The 22,062-nt window shown below is 36.7% G+C and overlaps 1 protein-coding gene and 1 pseudogene across 1 annotated transcript; both read left to right on the forward strand.

Moving 5' to 3' along the window:
• The first annotated feature begins 11,603 nt into the window (after nt 1–11,603).
• LOC132915270 (glucose dehydrogenase [FAD, quinone]-like) lies at nt 11,604–14,386 on the forward strand. The gene is made up of 3 exons (XM_060975092.1): nt 11,604–11,802; nt 12,174–12,344; nt 12,752–14,386. Exons 1-3 carry the CDS (start codon nt 11,619–11,621, stop codon nt 14,245–14,247), a joined length of 1,851 nt encoding a protein of 616 aa, XP_060831075.1. The 5' UTR covers nt 11,604–11,618; the 3' UTR covers nt 14,248–14,386.
• A 2,400-nt stretch (nt 14,387–16,786) lies between these two features.
• On the forward strand, nt 16,787–16,905 carry LOC132915390 (5S ribosomal RNA; annotated as a pseudogene).
• The last annotated feature ends 5,157 nt before the right edge of the window (nt 16,906–22,062 follow it).

The raw sequence follows: 22,062 nt of genomic DNA on the forward strand, positions 1-22,062 counted from the left end.
TGAACCACCCAGACAAAAAAAAGACATACCTCAATGCATGCGGTGCCAACAATATGGGCACACAAAAAATTACTGCAACAGAAACCCGGTGTGCGTCAAATGCGCAGAAAAGCACCTGACAACTTACTGCCCATATACGGGAAAAATAAACGAGGTAAAGTGCTACAACTGCAACGGAAACTACCCAGCCAGCTACAAAGGCTGCCAAGCCAGAAAAATACTCCAACGTAAATTGTTTCCGCCGCTTAGAAGCAGGTCATATAACTACCACCACACACAACAAGACAGGGCAGAAGCTGAGACACCAATAAAAGTACAGTACGTAATGAACAACAACCACAACAATATCAACACCACTGGCAGTCGAAGCTACGCGCAAGCAACCAAGGAAGTAACACCCGTAGCCAACCAAAACCACAACAATAACACCAACGACGCTACAGAAATAAAAGAACTATTAAAACAATCCATCAAAAGCACCGACATGTTAACAAGAACGATAAGCGAACTAAACGAAGCATTCAAACAGCAATCATTACAAATCACAGCTCTGATACAACTGATAACAACCATGCTAAGCAAAAAGTAAAAACGGACATACTAAAAATAGCTGCCTGGAACTCTAACGGCCTACAACAAAGGGCCCTTGAAAACAAAGCATTCCTGTATCACAACAACATAGACATACTACTTGTATCAGAAACGCACTTCACAACAAAAAGCTACATAAAAATACCGTACTATACCATATACGATACCAAGCACCCCTCAGGAAAAGCACACGAAGGGACCGCAGTAATAATAAGAAACGACATTAAACACCCCCTACACAGCAAAGTTAGTAAAGAACACATACAAGCAACCACCGTTACCGTACAAACTAGCAGCAACCGTCTACAGCTGTCAGCAGTATATGCACCACCGCGACACAAAATTACAGCACAAATGTGGGAAGAATACTTCCAACAACTAGGCGACAAGTTTATCGCAGCAGGAGACTACAACTCAAAGCACACAACATGGGGATCAAGAATCACTACACCTCGAAGCAGAACCCTGGAAAAACAACATCAGGAAAAACAACCTCAATATATTATCCACAGAAAGACCGACATACTGGCCGACAGACCTGAGCAAAATCCCTGACCTACTCGACTTTGCAGTCACAAAGGGACTAAATGGAAATAAAATAAATATAGCACCCAGCCTCGAGCTTAGCTCCGACCATACACCCATAATAATAACATACAGAAACAAGCCAATACTCTACAACAACCCAGAGACATTATGCAACAAATCCACCCATTGGCAAACCTTCAAAGAAATAATCGAGAGCAAAATCAACTGCAACATCCCATTGAAAACGCCTGAACACATCGAACAAGCTGTAACAACACTTACAGAAACTATACAAGAAGCACTAAACCTGAAACTACCACTAGACAAACAAAACAAATCCCATCAGACATCCTCGAAAAAATTAAAGATAAAAGAAAAGCGACAGCAAAATGGCAAAAACATAGAACAAAAGAAAACAAAAAACACCTAAACAAACTCGCAAAGGAAATAAAAAACGAAATAAAAGAGCACAACAACAACGAATTTACAAAGTTCATAGAGTCACTATCTGCACACGAGAACTACAACTACTCACTATGGAAAGCCACAAAAAAAATAAAGAAGGCGATAAAACCAGCCCCAGAAATCAGAAAAGCAGACAACACATGGGCAAGAAGCAACGAAAAACAAGCCGAAGAATTTTCCATCCACCTATGCAACACATTTACACCACACAACATCAATAACAGCAACCACAATAGCCATACGGACGACGACGCGATAGCCACTAGCACTGCAATCGACAAGCAATACACCATACCCAAAACAACAGCACAAGAAATAAGAAAAATAATAGAAAAAACAAAAAACAACAAAGCACCAGGAATCGATCTAATCAATGGCAAAATATTAAAAAAACCTCCCTCCAAAAGCGATACGGCTAATTACAATAATATTCAATGCAATACTAAGAATACAATATTATCCTACATTATGGAAACAGGCACAAATCATAATGTTACCCAAACCAGGCAAAGACCCACATGAAGCAACATCCTATAGACCAATATCACTACTCCCCGTGCTCTCCAAAATACTAGAAAAAGTAATATACACCCGACTAAAACCAATAATAGAGAAGGAAAAATTAATACCAGACCATCAATTTGGATTCAGAAACAAACACTCCACCATAGAACAAATGCACAGGCTCGTCAACGAAATAATACGCACAATAGAAAACAAACAATATTGTACAGCCCTATTCATGGACATAGAGAAAGCATTCGACAAAATAAACCACGAAAGCCTAATTCAAACAATCAAGAAACAATTCCCGGAAAAAATATACCAAATAATAAAATCATACATAAGCAACAGAACCTTCACAGTAAAAATCAAGGACGCACACTCCGAAGCAAAAGACATCAAAGCAGGTGTTCCACAAGGAAGCGTCCTAGGACCCATACTATACACACTATACACGGCCAACATTCCAACAACTACCAATAGCAAAATACTGACATTCGCGGACGACACAGCCGTGCTAGTCAGGCACACTAACCCTGTAACAGCAGCCACAATACTACAAGAGCACATCACAAAAATAGAAAAGTGGCTAGGACAAACAAATCAAAGTTAACCCTAACAAATGCAACCACATCACATTCACATTGAGAAAACAGATAACACCAAACATCTTCCTGAACGGCACGCAAATAACACAAACAAGGCAAGTCAAATACCTTGGACTTCACATAGATACACACTTCACATGGAAACAGCACATCAAATCAATAATAGACAAGATACAGATAGCAAGGAGACAAATGCACTGGCTAACAAGCCGAAAATCCAAACTAAGCACAGAAAACAAACTGAAAATATACAAAATAATCATAAAACCAATCTGGACATACGGAATTCCACTATGGGAAACAGCAGCAATGAGCCATATAAACAAAATAGAAACAATCCAAGCCAAAATCCTCAGAACAATAATAAACGCCCCGTGGTACGTTAGAAACGAGGACATACGGAAAGACCTGGGAATACCAACGGTCAAGGAGAAGATTAACAGACTCGCAACAAGATACAGAGTAAGGATAGAAACACACCCGAACCAGTTGGCAGCTGAAACGTGCAAACAACAAACATCGCAAGAAGACTGAAAAGGAAACACCTAATAGATCTCATAAAAGATATAACTTAGAAAAAACGAAGCTGGCACCCCGCTGGGGGTAGCCACTCACATGCTATATTTATTTTTATTTTATTTTTTTTTTCACCAATAAGATATAACACTTTACCAAATGTCCTTCAGGACAAATTGTAAGAAAAAAAAAACCAAAATAACATAAATTTGAAAGTGGGTAAAAACGCGAGTTTGCCAAACTGCAGAAAATCTAACTGAATTTGGAAGATTTTTGCATATGTCGTAGAAATCAACATTTTGAAGGACTTTTTGCTGGACATGCAGCTGCCTGTTGGGTAAAAATTTCATTTACATAAATATACTCGTTCCGGCATTTGGCAATCAAATCTAACGCATATACCATTACGGACACGCAATTATATCGATAATTTTTCATCATGGATACTATGTACCAGAATATATATGTATGCTGATTTATAGTTACATTAGAGGAAAAAGTTGCTCAAAATGTTATGCTTTATAACATATTTAAAAAATATTGAAATTTGAAATTCATGTTGGTTTCTATAGTTTTTCATTAGAATTACATACAGAATAATGCATATAATTTGATTATATATAAAATGGTATCAAAAGGACTACTGTACATACATTTACGACACGGTGTAAAATACGTAGTCGTCTTTAACATTAGTATAACAACATAGGTAGTATAAATTACCTAACTCACGGTTACTTCCTTAGGTAATTATGTATAACCTGGATTCATAATAATATCGATGCAGATGCTGGTTAAACCACTCAGGCAGTCAGCGAATGCTTTCTTCCAAATTCTTATGTGACTCTTGGCAACCGTCTACAATATAATATTTTTTTTTTTTTTATTTTGGTTATTTTACAATTTGTCCTTATGGACATTTGGTAAAGTGTTATATCTTATTGGTGAAGAAATAAAAAAATAAAATAAAAATAAATATAGCAGGTGGGTGGCTACCCCCAGCGGGGTGCCAGCTTCGTTTTTTCTAAGTTATATCTTTTATATACAATATAATATGAGATAAAAATTTGAATGTAATATATAAGATGTTTCCAGTACTTTCCTAGGTAGTCTTTGAAGGTACAGATATTAAGTGAATGCAAACAGAAAATGGAAAATAAAGAACATGAGAAGCTTGCCTACAGCATAGGTAAACACTTTGAATGTCGATATAGACCAGTTCCTAGAATGCATGATTTTTTTTTGCATTAGGATATTACTGTACGCGTGCCTTGTGTTTTATAGCATACCGTAGCGTTTACTGCCTTTGACTTTGATTTCTTCTATTTGTAAATTTCTATGGGTGTGATGGTACATCTCGTATAATGATGCATTTTCTATTACTTGTAGCACCTTATTTTCGAATTGCTGTAATATCTGCTCTCTGCAGGCGTATTCATTCAAAATAAAGGAGGATATCATTGCGTAGGCAAAGCTACTTCTCTCATAATACCATAAACATACGTTCAAAACAAGGAAAAGAGAGAGTCAAGATTTAAGAACGGAGGCTCGCCGATCTCGACTGTTCGATAGTATACAGTTACAATCGTAATACTTGGATTAAGATTTTAATGACTACATGTTCAAACAAGTCATTAGCATAAAAGACTCGTGTTTATGTCATAACGCAACCGCTCAGAAATCACCTTAGAATTAATGATTGAAAGAAGAAGATGGAGAGTATTGAAAGAGCGTGCGCCAAAATTACATCAGATACGCTTAGAGCAGTTTATATCCTTGTAGATACAAGCAGAGGTAAGCAGCGAGAACTCTAGATAGAAATATTAAAAACAACCGATACTGTTATGTCACGCGAGATGGTCCGTGCGACGTCACTCATGGTCTGGCCGCCAAGGCCTACACATCGTTACACTGACGCAATAAACCTAAGGAACCATCATAAACCGAATATTTTTAACTTAATCCCTATTCATATAAGTATTTGTAATTTATGGATGGTCTATTAAACGGTCCTTGGGTTTGTTACACGCTCTTACTAATTACAGAGAAATCGAATGTTTGCCTAACGAAATAACAGGTTTTTTATCCCATAAATAAAGACACCCATGAGCTACATCTGGAGGACACTTTCTCCTCATAGTTATTTCTTAACGTTGGCTATAACCAATGGGCATCGCGGATAGTAAGCCAAATTTTTCTACCGAAAAGTGTAAACAACGAATCCGTGTTCTTAGTTCAAAAGAGCATACCCACACCGAGCTTTGCTCCATAATAGTACGAGACGAGTCTATTATGGTTCTACAAATTTTCGGGCAGTCAAGTCAACTACTGATCTTCAAATCTTCGGGCAGTCAAGTCAAATATTGTTCTTCAACATATCAAATCGAGTAAAATACTGTTCTATTCTTTTAATATTCGAATAGTCAAATACTGTACTTTCCATCAAGACGAAGTCAACAAACCCCTCATCAAATAACAGGATATCGCCATCACTACAGTCTACGCGACAACAAGTGTTGTAAGTTATTGTAAATATATATATTATAGAACTGTAGACTATAGTTTTCTTACATAATAAATCTGTTAAAAGATTCTATGCCAGGTCTATATATCATTCAGTGGGTACTTGCAAGATGGGATATAATTCGGATCCATCAGCTATAATAGACCCTCGGCTTTGAGTTTACGGAGTCACCGGACTTCGAGTCATAGACGGCTCCATTATGCCAAACATAGTCAGTGGTAATACCAATGCTCCGATCATAATGATCGCAGAGAAGGGTTCCGATATGATAGAGGAATGGTTGATGAAACGGAGTTGAGAGTGAATAATTTTTTTTGTAGTATTTTGAATGATGAGTGAACAATTTTTGCAAATTAATGTACATCGACTGTTATTGTTTATTATATAATGGAAACTTATAATTATTAACTCAAAATAAATTTTCATCATATAATATGTATAGCAGAATTTGAGTCAGAATATATTCATTTCATCAAATGAAAATCAAGTAAGTTAAATTTTAACAAGTGCAAATTAATCCGTTAAAATTGTGTTTATCCTAGCTTATCGGGGAACAAACGGTTAAAAAAGTAAGAGTTCTCCGATTTCCTATTACATACCTTTGGTGTTATAATTCATTGATTTTAGTGCTGTTGGATTTCAGAGCATAAGAAAAACATAACATCGATGAAGAAAAATTGTTACAGAAATTCATTGCTACATTTTGTAATATATTTCCTTCGTCCTCTAGACATAGGTCGCAAGCTTATTGTGGTATATAAAGTAGTATATTGTATAAGCATAGTATATACGGTAATAGGAGATACTATAGATAATCGTAGTATGAAAATTATCGATATTCTTATCCTCAAAAAAATGAGCCTCGCGTAAATTATTAAGCGTATTGATTTCCCTTTAGACTCTGAGAATATAGTTTATAAATATGTGACCCATACACTTTATTTAATAATGTACATGCATGTATGATATATCTGTGAAAGAAATTTTTAAAAACTTTTTATGATTTTGAAGTTATTCAGTTTAATATTAGAAATTTCTTTGCTCGTCCGTGTAATTTTTTAAATGCGTACGTCTAGAATACAGTATAAAGCATCCACGAAATGGCATGCTTCTTTAGTAAATACATAATCGCCTTGTTGTTGTTTACGAATAGAGGACGCTAATGTCAATATTGAATTTCTATGTCGGTATGGTAGGTACGCTGGGTTACGAAGATTTCTAATATAATTTGTATATTCCTATACCAAGTCTGTGTCTGCGATTCCTCGATGACGGAATCGCAATAAGTTCTTGTATACGCTAATGAGGAACGGCTAGAGTATTTGGCCACTTGGCGCAGTACTTGTATTGAGGATAACTCAACGTACAAGAAATGAACTAGTGTTGTTCAAAAACTTTTTTACCTGCACCCACAATGAAATTTTGAGCAATACGTTTTGTACATTCATGCCTGTAAAGCACATGCTGGAAAGATCATCGAGATGGGTAAATATTGCTATGAGCTACAAATGGTTAAAATTTTTCAGAATCAAAGTTTTTCACGACATTCGACTTATAACTAATAAATCTACACCTTTCGATAGCAGTCACTGCTTTGTGCATCAATCAACTGCGATGACATTTTCAGTATGTATATAACTCTCATAAATCTTCAAGATGTATTGTTTAAAGTTCAATTACAGCAGCAGATAAAAAAGTTGTAAAGAATGACCTTTATTTTTCTTTCCGATTCGGCCCAATTGCAACTTTCAACAAATTTTTAGACATTATCTAATAAACCCGTTCTTCTAATATTTAAAGAAAAACTTCAATCTTTCGGTCCAATTTTACGAAAGTTACTCTGTTTTACTCAATATCCGAATATACATACATATGAATACGTATTAATGCCGGTTACTGTATTCTACTTTTATTTTGTCTACGAGAAATATCCATTGCGCAAATTTATCCAACCGCATGAAGTAACTTTATCATACTTATGTCAATTTGAACATTGATCATATTATCGATACCTGACCTACTCAGGGTCTAATTTTCGGACACTAGTTGGCATATCGAAATTCTCCGCCAATATTAAAATTATAAAGCGAGAAGATCTCCAGATAAGGGTGCCAGTATGTCCGAGCTAATCTTAAGAACTATTCAGCCGGTTTCATTAATTCTTTCACCGTTGGAAAGATCGTCTTAGCCAAATAGAGGTAGGCTATATTTTATTGCGTTTGTTCCTCAGTGTTCAAGGAAGCGAACAATGATCATTAATACACAAATCGGACTAATGCTACTAGGACAATCGACAAGCATTGCAGTCATGATAAAAATTGTTCCATTCCTCCACCATGGTGGTGAAGAGCTACACGGCAGATAACTGGAGTGAGAGCAATGCGATAATTGGCCTAACGATGAAATCTGACATATACGTAGCTTACGTGTTGATTTACAAGTTATTTATCGTGGATAATATGACTGTTTGAAGGGATGCATGAGGTTACGGGTGAGATTACAGGTGACAAGCGATCCAGTGTCGCATTGTCACAAAACACAGATTTTGTTTAATGGATCCGATCATCAAATGGTAAAGAGATTAGTGCCCTTTTGGTAAACGGACTGTGAAAGACAGCACGACACTTACTCCATATAGTTGGAAGCGAAAAGCATCAACAAAATTGCACTTTTAACATGTACAGAAAGATGTTGCTTTTAATATTGTGCTTTATCACTAGAATCTGAGAAGACGTTTCATTTCTACAATTTTTCATCAAAAATAATAAAGAATGATAAATATAATATTGAATGTACTAAATGGGCTCACGTACGACATATGATACATACAGTTACGAGAAATGCAATAACGACATGTAACTTCGATATTATTATATAGTGTTAATTAACTGCTATTTCATTTTCAAACAAATTCACTGCTATTTCGTTACTTAATTATGTACTGTATAGATTATTTAATCTATAATTATTTCGTTATATAATAAGCATATTTACTTTATTTCTAGCTTCGTAAATTCTTTATTGCGAAATACTTCTGTCTCATGAGCAAAGGATGTTGTCAGGATTAAAGAGGCTGAAGTAGAACGCGAGAATCATTTAGGAAAAAATAATGCGAAAGGACAATCTGAAAAGTAAGCCGAGCGTTCGAACCCTCGCGTATTCTTGCATTATACGATATAGAATAAGCTTTCTTCCGAATACTTCTATGTCCATAGGAGGACGCCTACAACATAGAATGAGGTAGAACCTAGAATATAATATATCATATGTTGTGGATCTTTTGATATGTACACTTTGAAGACATACATGTTAACCGTATGCACATAGAAGATAGAAAATAGAAATCGTGGAAGAGTTAACTGCAGCATAGCGTAAACATTTCGAGTGTCATGAGCTGTTTCTGCATTGCAATATTATCCTATATTTATTGACTTTTATTTAAATTTCGTTTATTAGTAAATCTCTTTGATGAAATTGCACCTCTCGTACAGTGGTGAGTTTTCTATAATTCGCCCTGCTTTATTTTTTAACTGCTGTAGCATCTGTTTTTTGCGCGGGGATCCATTCAACCGAAACGAGAATATCACCACGCAGAAAAGTATAGCTGTCCCAGATCTGTCAGAGCATTATTCCGACACTCTTTGGAGAAACATGAAGAGGTAAATGGCGAAAACTATGAATAGCAACACTAGAAGTAACTGATACAATTACACTCGATGCTTTGTCTGATTTGCGGTATAGCATGAACTCGAAGTTACTTAATTACTGATCATTGAATTGTGCTTCTTATTGGCAAGAATGTGGTACATACATGAAAAATATAAAATAATTCGTTTAAAACATTCTTGAATACAACAATTTCGGATCGAGTCATTTCAAATAACAGTTATTATTTTATCGTCCACATTTATGAGCAATACATATCTTAGCATTCACTTGATTGACTTTTTATCGTGAGAAATATTCTGAAGATATGTATAAACTACATTAGAAACACGCATATATTTGTTTGATATATATTTATATGTTCCTCGTTGCATTTAGGCTATGTTGCAGAATAATTAATCAAGATCGAGTATTCAAGAGGTCACTAGCAAAAAAGTAATTTTGGAGTTTCTGCTTTTTTATACGCCAGCCTGTATATTTGTAGTGATAGTGGGCTACTGCGAGTGTGTAGAGTGAGACAGGTTCTGCTGCGGGTGTAGTTGTCGATGTACTGCAGCATTTTTACTCTCATTTTTGATGTCGCGGAAGAAAGGTGGGTCTCTGATCGCCGGTATCTGAATCCGAGTTTCGAACATTTGTTACCTAAGGTGCTAGCCACTGCCCTGCCGTCGTCCGACATTAGGTAGTGTTGAGTGGTGATATTTCTACTGTTTAGTGCTGTCACAGAAGCATTCTGCAAGTAAGCAGTCTGCTTACTGTGCATTTGATCGGTGAACTCTCATTTGGCACTTCATTTAGCGTTCAATCCACGTACGTATTCTCAAACTATCCGTATTTTCGCTAATATTCGATTCTTTCGTTATTTCTGATCTTCTACATCTTAAGACATGACATTCACGTGTACGTTTGCTAATATCTGATAGCTTTATTCGCCATTTGTGTGTATGTCACTTATATTTCAAACTAATTTTCAGGAAAGGCTACATGTCAATGATTTAGATGATATCGAAATATTTCATCAAAATTCACATTTCGCACCACTTTGTCCTATGTCTATGTATCACGATCACTTGACATTAGTTTTCGAGTTAAAAAGAAATTTATGTTTCGTACGTATTATTCAGCAATTCGTTTTACAAATCTTTCTTCTGTAAAGAATTTTTCAGTGGCGGTAGAGTAATTTATTACATTGTTGACCAATTGAAGATCGGTTGAAAGATACAACAGTCCAAATTGTCAATCAATTTATTGAGCATTATTTTACGCCAATGGTTATAAATTCAGCCGGACTGATGACCCATTTTTTGTTGTTGTATAAAATTAATAATTGCCATTTCTGCACTAGTGAGTTAAGCTTTGTTCGAAAGATTTGGCCACCTGCCCTAGAACTTATTAGAATCGTAATGAAAATTTAATCGAAGTATTCTGTTAATAAGACTAAAACTAAGACCGAGTGGCGTCTATAGGTATAGGAGAAAGAACAATCAAAGACCCAAAACCGTCCGACGGAGCAAATGAAGAATTAGTATATAAGTAAAACACGATCGGTTGGACATTTCTGTATCATTATATTAATATTTACTGAATATTTAACATGCTCCATATCGAAGCTGTTTAACGAAACTTTCTTTGAGTGTACTATGTACCCATTAATCGTAAAAAGCAACTGATTTCAGATGTGTACTGATTTAATGGTCGTATCTCGCACGTTAAAGTACGTTTTTCCCTGACGAGGTCATGATCTTTTTGTGGAAGAGATATAGTATGCAAATTGTATGTATGCAAATTTTCATTCAAATTAGACTGTGTAAGGAAAATTGTACCATGGTTGAAAGGTACACGTTCCCATTTTGATCTTTTGTAAGCAGAAATTAAATTAGCTTCGCTTGTTAAACATACATGCTTTTATTAATCTTCTGTCAAGAACAAATTTACAAGAACAAATATTTATTTGTTTATTTTATTTATCAAAGACGAAATATTAACTGGGTAAAATCGTAATACATTCACAAATTGAGTACTGGTTTGAAAATTGTCTCGAAATTTTTTTCCTATGTATGCACATTAATTGAAAGAGGCATTATACAAGAGAGGAGCATCCAAATGTATTTATTACTGATTGCCTGTTATTTCGTCTTATCATGCGAATAAAGATTATTAGAAAGGTATCAAGTCTTATTATTACAGGTTGATAAGGGATACCGGAGAAGCAAAAAATGGATGTCGTAAAGAATATTCTCGGAGGATTGCAATCAGAAACGATCGCATCGGTGCTTTCGGCGCTCTTAAGCGTGTCGTTATATGCCATGTACTTGATTGTTAATTACTCAGCGACGAATATTCCATCTAAATTATTATTGCCGTCTTACGATTTCATAGTTGTAGGTGGTGGTTCTGCGGGTATGTTTTTTTGATGCTATCGACACAAATTCCATGAGAAACCTAATAAAAATGTGACAGAGACAAACATAACTGTGTGTTTCCGTGGAAAAAGGAATGATTCTATTTCTTATGTAGTATGTTAATGACGTTGTGCGTCCTTGTGCAAATTGGCGTGCAAATTTTAACTTCCTATTGCCTACATATAAACGAATTTCAAATATATTTTGTAAACATATTTTAGGTTTTTCATGAAATCCGAATTGTAGTATCAATAAATTTTGAATTTGAACTACCAACTTTTCATATAAAAATATTTCAAACATTTAAATTAATTAACTTTTTCTTATTACGTATGTTCTATAATACTCTACCAATTTACGTGATTACAGGAGCTGTCTTGGCGAGTCGTTTGTCCGAGATAGAGGATTGGAACGTACTTCTCTTGGAAGCAGGTGGAGATGGAAGCATTATATATGATATTCCTCTACTTGCCACTGCTCTGCAGCTCACCGAGATCGATTGGAAATACACGACGGAACCCAATGAAAATTATTGTAGAGGTATTTAATATCTAAAAACACTAGCGCATACATCATTTTACATCCTATAAAATATGAATACCAGAGTTACCCAATAAGTCTGTATGAGGAAATTTTCTTTTTCAACATTAATAGAAACATACATGTATCTTTAGCAAAATTAATACAGATTTTTTCTTAAATAGTTAAATAATTGTGTAGATACATTTAGCTTAACTAATATTGTTTGAATTATACTGACCTATATATGGAATATTTAGGTACATTTATGTAGTTCTAACGTTTACCCACAAACATTAATGGGCGAATGATCTTATCGTCAAACCCAAAGAGATATAAACTCAGATCAATCACCAACCAGCATTAATAATCGATTACGAATTATTTGCATCGCCTTTCATGTACTTTATCGCAAATTCTGCCTACAGCGATGGAGGAGGGTCGTTGCCTGTGGCCACGTGGCAAAGTGATCGGAGGCAGCAGCACGATAAACTACATGCTATATGTTCGTGGTAACAAAAAAGATTACGACATCTGGGAACAACTAGGCAATCCAGGATGGTCCTACAAGGACGTCCTAAGTTATTTCAAAAAATCGGAAGACAATCAGAATCAGAACTACGCCAAGACTCCGTATCATTCGAGAGGGGGTTATCTAACTGTCGATGAATCACGATGGCACACACCACTGGCAGATGCGTTCCTTGAAGCAGGACGAGAAATGGGTTACGAGAATAGAGACGTTAATGGAGAACGGCAGACTGGCTTTATGATTCCTCAGGGGACCGTTAGACATGGGAGCCGGTGTTCCACGGCGAAGGCCTTCCTGCGGCCGGCCAGCGCGCGTAAGAATTTACACGTCGCTATGCAAGCACATGTTACGAAAATTTTAATAGATCCGCTGTCAAAGAGGGCTTACGGTGTAGAGTTCCATAGAGACGGAAGGACGCTGCGCGTTCGTGCCAACAAAGAGGTGATAGTTTCCGCAGGAACTATCAATAGCCCTCAGTTACTGATGTTGTCCGGGATAGGACCTGGACAACACTTAGCGGAACACGGGATACCAGTGATTCAGAATTTAAGTGTGGGTCATAATCTTCAAGACCATGCAATTGTGGGAGGCATTACGTTTTTGGTAAATAAACCAGTATCGTTGTTAGAGAGTAGGTTGTACGATATTCGACATGTGCTAGAATACGTCATATCTGGAGCCGGTCCTTTCACTGAGCTAGGAGGTGTCGAAGGACTAGCTTTTATCAATACGAAATACGCGAATGCCTCCGACGATTTTCCAGACATGGAACTGCATTTTCTGCCATTGAGTCAGAACGCCGACGGCGGAAGAATTTTAAGAAAGATTTACGGTGTGAGTAGAGAATACTACTATACTGTATTTAGGGAGTTTCTTAATAAGGACGCATGGACCGTGCTTCCTACGCTCATAAGACCGAAAAGTAAAGGTGTTATCAAGCTTCGAAGCAACAATCCCTTCCATCATCCGTTGATTTATCCCGGGTACTACGAAAACCCGGAAGATATGGCGACAATGGTAGAAGGAATTAAGTTTGTGGTCGAGATGAGTAAAACTGCACCACTTAGACGTTATGGCAGCAACTTATTACCGGTACAATATCCTGGCTGCGAAAATGTTCCTATTTTTACCGATCCATACTGGGAGTGCATAATCAGATTCCTTACCACGACTTTATATCATCCAGTGGGTACTTGCAAGATGGGGCCTAATTCGGATCCATCAGCTGTAGTAGACCCTCTACTTCGAGTTTACGGAGTCACCGGACTTCGAGTCATAGACGGCTCCATTATGCCAAACATAGTCAGTGGTAATACCAATGCCCCTACTATCATGATCGCAGAGAAGGGTTCCGATATGATAAAAGAAGAATGGTTGATGAAACGGAGTTGAGAGTGAATAATTTTTTTTGTAGTATTTTGAATGATGAGTGAACAATTTTTGCAAATTAATGTACATCGACTGTTATTGTTTATTATATAATGGAAACTTATAATTATTAACTCAAAATAAATTTTCATCATATAATATGTATAGCAGAATTTGAGTCAGAATATATTCATTTCATCAAATGAAAATCAAGTAAGTTAAATTTTAACAAGTGCAAATTAATCCGTTAAAATTGTGTTTATCCTAGCTTATCGGGGAACAAACGGTTAAAAAAGTAAGAGTTCTCCGATTTCCTATTACATACCTTTGGTGTTATAATTCATTGATTTTAGTGCTGTTGGATTTCAGAGCATAAGAAAAACATAACATCGATGAAGAAAAATTGTTACAGAAATTCATTGCTACATTTTGTAATATATTTCCTTCGTCCTCTAGACATAGGTCGCAAGCTTATTGTGGTATATAAAGTAGTATATTGTATAAGCATAGTATATACGGTAATAGGAGATACTATAGATAATCGTAGTATGAAAATTATCGATATTCTTATCCTCAAAAAAATGAGCCTCGCGTAAATTATTAAGCGTATTGATTTCCCTTTAGACTCTGAGAATATAGTTTATAAATATGTGACCCATACACTTTATTTAATAATGTACATGCATGTATGATATATCTGTGAAAGAAATTTTTAAAAACTTTTTATGATTTTGAAGTTATTCAGTTTAATATTAGAAATTTCTTTGCTCGTCCGTGTAATTTTTTAAATGCGTACGTCTAGAATACAGTATAAAGCATCCACGAAATGGCATGCTTCTTTAGTAAATACATAATCGCCTTGTTGTTGTTTACGAATAGAGGACGCTAATGTCAATATTGAATTTCTATGTCGGTATGGTAGGTACGCTGGGTTACGAAGATTTCTAATATAATTTGTATATTCCTATACCAAGTCTGTGTCTGCGATTCCTCGATGACGGAATCGCAATAAGTTCTTGTATACGCTAATGAGGAACGGCTAGAGTATTTGGCCACTTGGCGCAGTACTTGTATTGAGGATAACTCAACGTACAAGAAATGAACTAGTGTTGTTCAAAAACTTTTTTACCTGCACCCACAATGAAATTTTGAGCAATACGTTTTGTACATTCATGCCTGTAAAGCACATGCTGGAAAGATCATCGAGATGGGTAAATATTGCTATGAGCTACAAATGGTTAAAATTTTTCAGAATCAAAGTTTTTCACGACATTCGACTTATAACTAATAAATCTACACCTTTCGATAGCAGTCACTGCTTTGTGCATCAATCAACTGCGATGACATTTTCAGTATGTATATAACTCTCATAAATCTTCAAGATGTATTGTTTAAAGTTCAATTACAGCAGCAGATAAAAAAGTTGTAAAGAATGACCTTTATTTTTCTTTCCGATTCGGCCCAATTGCAACTTTCAACAAATTTTTAGACATTATCTAATAAACCCGTTCTTCTAATATTTAAAGAAAAACTTCAATCTTTCGGTCCAATTTTACGAAAGTTACTCTGTTTTACTCAATATCCGAATATACATACATATGAATACGTATTAATGCCGGTTACTGTATTCTACTTTTATTTTGTCTACGAGAAATATCCATTGCGCAAATTTATCCAACCGCATGAAGTAACTTTATCATACTTATGTCAATTTGAACATTGATCATATTATCGATACCTGACCTACTCAGGGTCTAATTTTCGGACACTAGTTGGCATATCGAAATTCTCCGCCAATATTAAAATTATAAAGCGAGAAGATCTCCAGATAAGGGTGCCAGTATGTCCGAGCTAATCTTAAGAACTATTCAGCCGGTTTCATTAATTCTTTCACCGTTGGAAAGATCGTCTTAGCCAAATAGAGGTAGGCTATATTTTATTGCGTTTGTTCCTCAGTGTTCAAGGAAGCGAACAATGATCATTAATACACAAATCGGACTAATGCTACTAGGACAATCGACAATCATTGCAGTCATGATAAAAACTGTTCCATTCCTCCACCATGGTGGTGAAGAGCTACACGGCAGATAACTGGAGTGAGAGCAACGCGATAATTGGCGTAACGATGAAATCTGACATATACGTACTTTACGTGTTGATCTCTTTTTTATAATATTAGTCGGAAGTGAGTGAAAGCGCCAGTTGGTGTGAGCGTTAGTGGACAATGTAGAAGCACTGACTTGATTACAATTTTGATGATTTTTGGACATCTTATAGAAATTAACACTTTGAAGGACAATATGCTGTAAATGTAACAGTTAGTCAACTAGAAATTTCAAATCATTGTCTTCGTTCCGGCAGGGTTAAGTTGGGGTTAGGTTGGGATTTGGTTTCGGCAATCAATTCCATCGCGTACGCTATTACAGACGCACCATTGTATGCAGAACGCACTGTGGTGGTATTCATTGTTTTCCCCGAATATCTCAGATACTATGACCGACTGTTACATGTAGGTTCTGTGATGTCGTAAATTTAAATAGTTCCTTTTAGGGGCGTAAATTTAGCCAACGCTCGAACCGCGTTGAGTGCACTCGTTCCCGTCCGATCACAAAAGTTAAGCAACGCTGGGCACGGATAGTACTTAGAAAGGTGACCGCTAGGAAACTCCGTGTGGTGTTGATTTTTTTCACAAGGAGATCAGCCCAGTATTTGAACTGGCTGAGGAGATGACGAGAGCAGTAATTGCCCGAAGATGAAGATACAACGGGGCATGAAAGGACAACCCTGATGACTGCCGGCAGGTATTACCGGGGTTGTCTGTCCTCAAAGCAGAGGAAGAAGGAGGAGGAGTTTTTAGTGGGTATGGCAACAACATCGGCCCGAGTCCCACATAACCCAGTGATGCGGGTCACTGGGCATGCGTAACAGCATTTTCCCCTCCCCATGCAAAAAAAAAAGGCGTAAATTTTTTAATAGTTGGATCGGCTGAAAGTGCTTGAATGTTTGACACATGACTTAAAGTTGCCAAGTTACTTATCGTGGATAATATGACTGTTTGAAGGGATGCATGAGGTTGCGGGTGAGTTTACAGGTGACAAGCGATCCAGTGTCGCATTGTCAAAAAATACATATTTTGTCTAATGGATCCGATCATCAAATGGTAAAGAGATTAGTGCCCTTTTGGTAAGCTGACTGTGAAAGACAGCACGACACTTACTCCATATAGTTGGAAGCGAAAAGCATCAACAAAATTGCACTTTTAACATGTACAGAAAGATGTTGCTTATAACGTTGTGCTTTATCACTAGAATCTGAGAAGACGTTCCATTTCTACAATTTTTCATCAAAAATACATAGAGAATGATAAATGTAATATAGTATGTACTAAATGGGCTCACGTACGACATATGATACATACAATTACGATGTATCATAAATGCAATTACGACATATAACTTCGATATTATTATAAAAGTGTATATAGTGTTAATTATCTGCAATTTCGTTACGTAATTATGTACCGTATAGATTATTTTATCTATAATTGTTTCGTTGCATAATAAGCATATTTACTTTATTTCTAGCTTCGTAAATTCTTTATCCCGAAATACTTCTTTCTCGTGAAAGGATGTTGTCAGAATTATAGAGGCTGAAGTAAAACGCGAGAATCACTTACGAAAAAACAATGCGAGAGAACAATCAGAAAAGTAAATCGAGCGTTCGAACACTCGCTTATTCTTGCATGAAAAGATATAGAATAAGCTTCCTTCCGAATACTTCTTTGTCAATAGGAGGACGCCTACAACATAAAATGAGGTAGAACCTAGAATATAATATATATTTTTTGTATCTTTTGATATGTACACTTTGAAGACATAGATGTAAACCGAATGCACATAGAAGATAGAAAATAGAAATCGTGGAAGATTTAACTGCAGCATAGCGTAAACATTTCGAGTGTCATGAGCTGTTTCTGCATTACGATATTATCGTACGCGTGCATTGCGTCGTGTGGCATATTTATTCACTGTGATTTAAATTTCTTTTATCAGTAAATCTCTTTGATGAAATCGCACCTCTCGTACACTGCTGAGTTCTCTATAATTCGCCCTGCCTTATTTTTGAACTGCTGTAGTATCTGTTTTTTGCGCGCGTATCCATTCAACAGAAACGAGGATATCACCCCGCCGAAATGTATAGCTGTGCGAGATCTGCCAGAGCATTATTCCTACACTCTTTGGAGAAACATGAAGAGCTAAATGGCGAAAACTATGAATAGCAACACTAGAAGTAACTGATACAATTACACTCGATGCTTTGTCTGATTTGCGGTATAGCATGAACACGAAGTTACTTAATTACGGATCATTGAATTGTGCTTCTTATTGGCAAGAATGTGCGACATACATGAAAGATATAAAATAATTCGTTTAAAATATTCTTTAACACAACAATTACGTATGGAGTCATTTCAAATAACAGTTGTTATTTTATCGTCCACATTTATGAGCAATACATATCTTAGCATTCACTTGACTGACTTTTTATCGTAAGAAATATTCTCAAGACATGTATAAACTACATAAGAAACACGCATATATTTGCTTGATGTATATTTATATGCTCTTCGTTGCATTTAGCCTATGTTGCAGAATGATTGATCTAGATTGAGTATTCAAGAGATCGCTATCAGGAAAGTGATGTTGGAGTATATTTGTGATGATAGTGGGCTACTGCTAGTGTGTAGGGTGAGACACATTCTGCTGCGGGTGTAGATTTCGCTGCTGGAGTACTACTGTATTTTTCATCTCATTTTTGATACCGCGGAAGAAAAATCGGACTGTGATCGCCGGGATTTGAATCCTGGTTCCGAACGTGACCTAAGGCTCTATCTACTGCGCTGCTGTCACGAATCAACTTTCTTTTTTGCCATGTGGTACGCCAGATGTGACGGTCCTTGCGAGATTCCCCGTAGTCCGGACGCCAAGACCTATCCATTGTTCTAGTAACTCGCAGCAGGCCTAAGAAGACGACATAAACCGAATCTGTTCAGTTTCAGTTTTCTTCACTTAAACATTTTCGGTTTACAGATGGTCCTTATGTTTGTTGCACTCGACTCTTACCTAATACGGAGAAAGCGGGTGCCTGGCAAGATAAAACTTTTCCCATAAACAAGGATGCCCACGAGCCATATCTAGCTCTCCTTGTCTTTACTACCTAATTCATTGACCAATGGGCATCGCGGATCGTTACCCTCACTTTTCCACCAAAAAGTGTGGACAACGAATCCGCGTTCTGAGTTCCAAAGGGAACACCCACACCGAGCTTTCTTCTTTGATGGTACGAGACCGTTCAAACAGTTCCATTTCTAATTCCAATTCAGTTACAATATTGACCTTTGTAATAAAACACTAAGTCTAAAGAATAAAGACTATTCTACAAATCAACAGTTGCGTAATTATTTAAAAATTACGCGACATTTTGGCGATCCACTGCCAGGATCCATTCGCTTCAGTGAAGACGAAATTACGATTTCGGCGTACGCGCATCATTGAAGATTGAAGGATCAGCGGACCACTGCGAATCTTTGCTACTACGAAGCCTTGCAGCAACTTTCAACGTTCCACTACGGTGAAACTAGACGAGAGGACTACGGTCAGCGCAGAGCAAGCCGAATAAGATTCGGAATCCAAGAACAACCAGAGAGGAAACATCCCAGAGACTCCTCGACGGCAATAGCTACTACGGTAAGCTACAAAAAGAAAAAAAAATAAATTCATTTTCGCGTTACCGTGCGAGAAAACCAAACGTTTCGAACTCGAATAATTCAGACTCGATAAGCTTGATTGGAATCATGTCCGTGCCGCAAAAGAACAAAAAGGAAACCGCTCCGGTAACCGAAGTTACGGACAATTCGATTCGTGCCACACTCGACGCGATATTGAAACAAAACGCACTTATTATACAACGTCTGGAAGAATTGGACAATAAAGACAAGAAGCGTGCGGCAGAGATTGAAGTGCTAAACGACAAAATCTTGAAAATTATGATAGGACACAACGTTATACGGAACCAAGCTCTCTGATTACCGTGGACGAAGTTACTACCGTGAGAGACAGAACTCCACCACCGTCCGCTCCAATTCAATCAGAAGCAGATAACTACCTCTCCTACGAAGATCGTTCACCGCAATTCGCCTCTCCGAGGTTACGGGCCAAAGACGCGGTCGCATGTTTACCACAGCTAAACGGCGAAGACGATATCGGAGTGGAAGAGTTCATACGTGAAGTGCGCGAAGTGCGAGCATTGTGTTGTGAACCGGCAGTGTTGCTCAAGATGATCAAGTTCGGTAAAATTACTGGTAAAGCCGCAATGGCCATTTGCAATGTACCAATCCGCGAATACGCGACGAAATAAGACGAAACGTAGCCACCCAAGCCTCCATTAGGGAACAACAAGATCAGCTACGCGAAACGATACAGGGACACGACGAAAGCGTTCAGAGCTACATTATCAGGTTCCGCAGAGTGCTTAATAAACTACAGTGTAGTGTAACGAACGAGTACTATGACGAAATCAGTAGGCGTACAATGAACGACAGAATCTTAGGAGACTCCGTAACAGACTTCATCCGAGGGCTAAAACCCGAAATAGGACGGATATTACTCGGTTATCCACCGTACAACATCGCCGAAGCCGAAAAGAGAGCCTCCGAGATCGAGCGATACTTCAGGGAAGATCGAAATCGACAACCAAGACCAAGGAACTTCCAGCAAGCCGAACGAATGCCACTCGCCCAAAGGACTCAAATGAAATGTTTGAAGTGTAACCGAATCGGACACTTCTCTAGTCAATGTAGAAATTATCAAACACCCAGTCAATTTCCGAGACCACCGGCAGTCCACAATCTCGAGACACACAAGGAATAAACAGAGGAACAAATAGACCAGACATACGAATTAACGCCACAACAGGAAGACTACCCACAGTACTTTTACGATCCGACGGACAACGATATGCTTTATCAATGGTGGTGAGTGCCCAGCCAAAATAACCAATTTTATCGAAAAGTCAAACACGAATTATTTAAAATGTAATACTAGAAAAAAAGATATTTTTGTTACTATGAACATATAAAATCCGTTGAATAACGATTATTATATTTCCAATATTGCGTATATTTCTCGAAAAATTTCTAGAGCTATTGATACATTATGTACATTACATTGGTGCGGTATAAAAAGAGTATACATAAAGTTCCATACTCTAGAAGCATTTAACAAGCAAATAATTTTACATTATGGATATTGATGGATATTTGTTCTTTTAGTATTTACAGATAAGTTAACATTACAAGGACATTGTTTTAGGATTTTATTTTCACTCAAATCTTTAAGCGTTGTATATTCTAGAATATTATTAGTTGATGCAATCATACAACAGAAATTTTTGTTTTATATCAAAATATTTAATATTATTTAGCATAAAATCAACTAAAGTTGTCAGGTATTGTTAATAAATTTGAATTTTTATATTATCCATCATTCTAAGACAAACTGTATAGTTTAAATCATTGTTAATTAGTTATTTTGGGAACAATTATAAGTTGGTAACATATTATTTGTACAATTTCAATGTCAACATAGAAATAACAAAATTTTAGTTGATAGATTATCATAAGATAATGATCATATATTCTCAAAGAAGATACATTCTATTAATGAGTTAAGTACTATACTGCCACAGTAATATTAGTACTTTATTTATTTTAAGTTCCGTTTTTTTTTTATAACGATCATAAAAGACACAAACTTGATGTGGAATGGTTGGGACCGTACA

Source organism: Bombus pascuorum, chromosome 16 (assembly GCF_905332965.1).
Source record: "Bombus pascuorum chromosome 16, iyBomPasc1.1, whole genome shotgun sequence".
Taxonomy (NCBI): Eukaryota; Metazoa; Arthropoda; class Insecta; order Hymenoptera; family Apidae; genus Bombus; species Bombus pascuorum.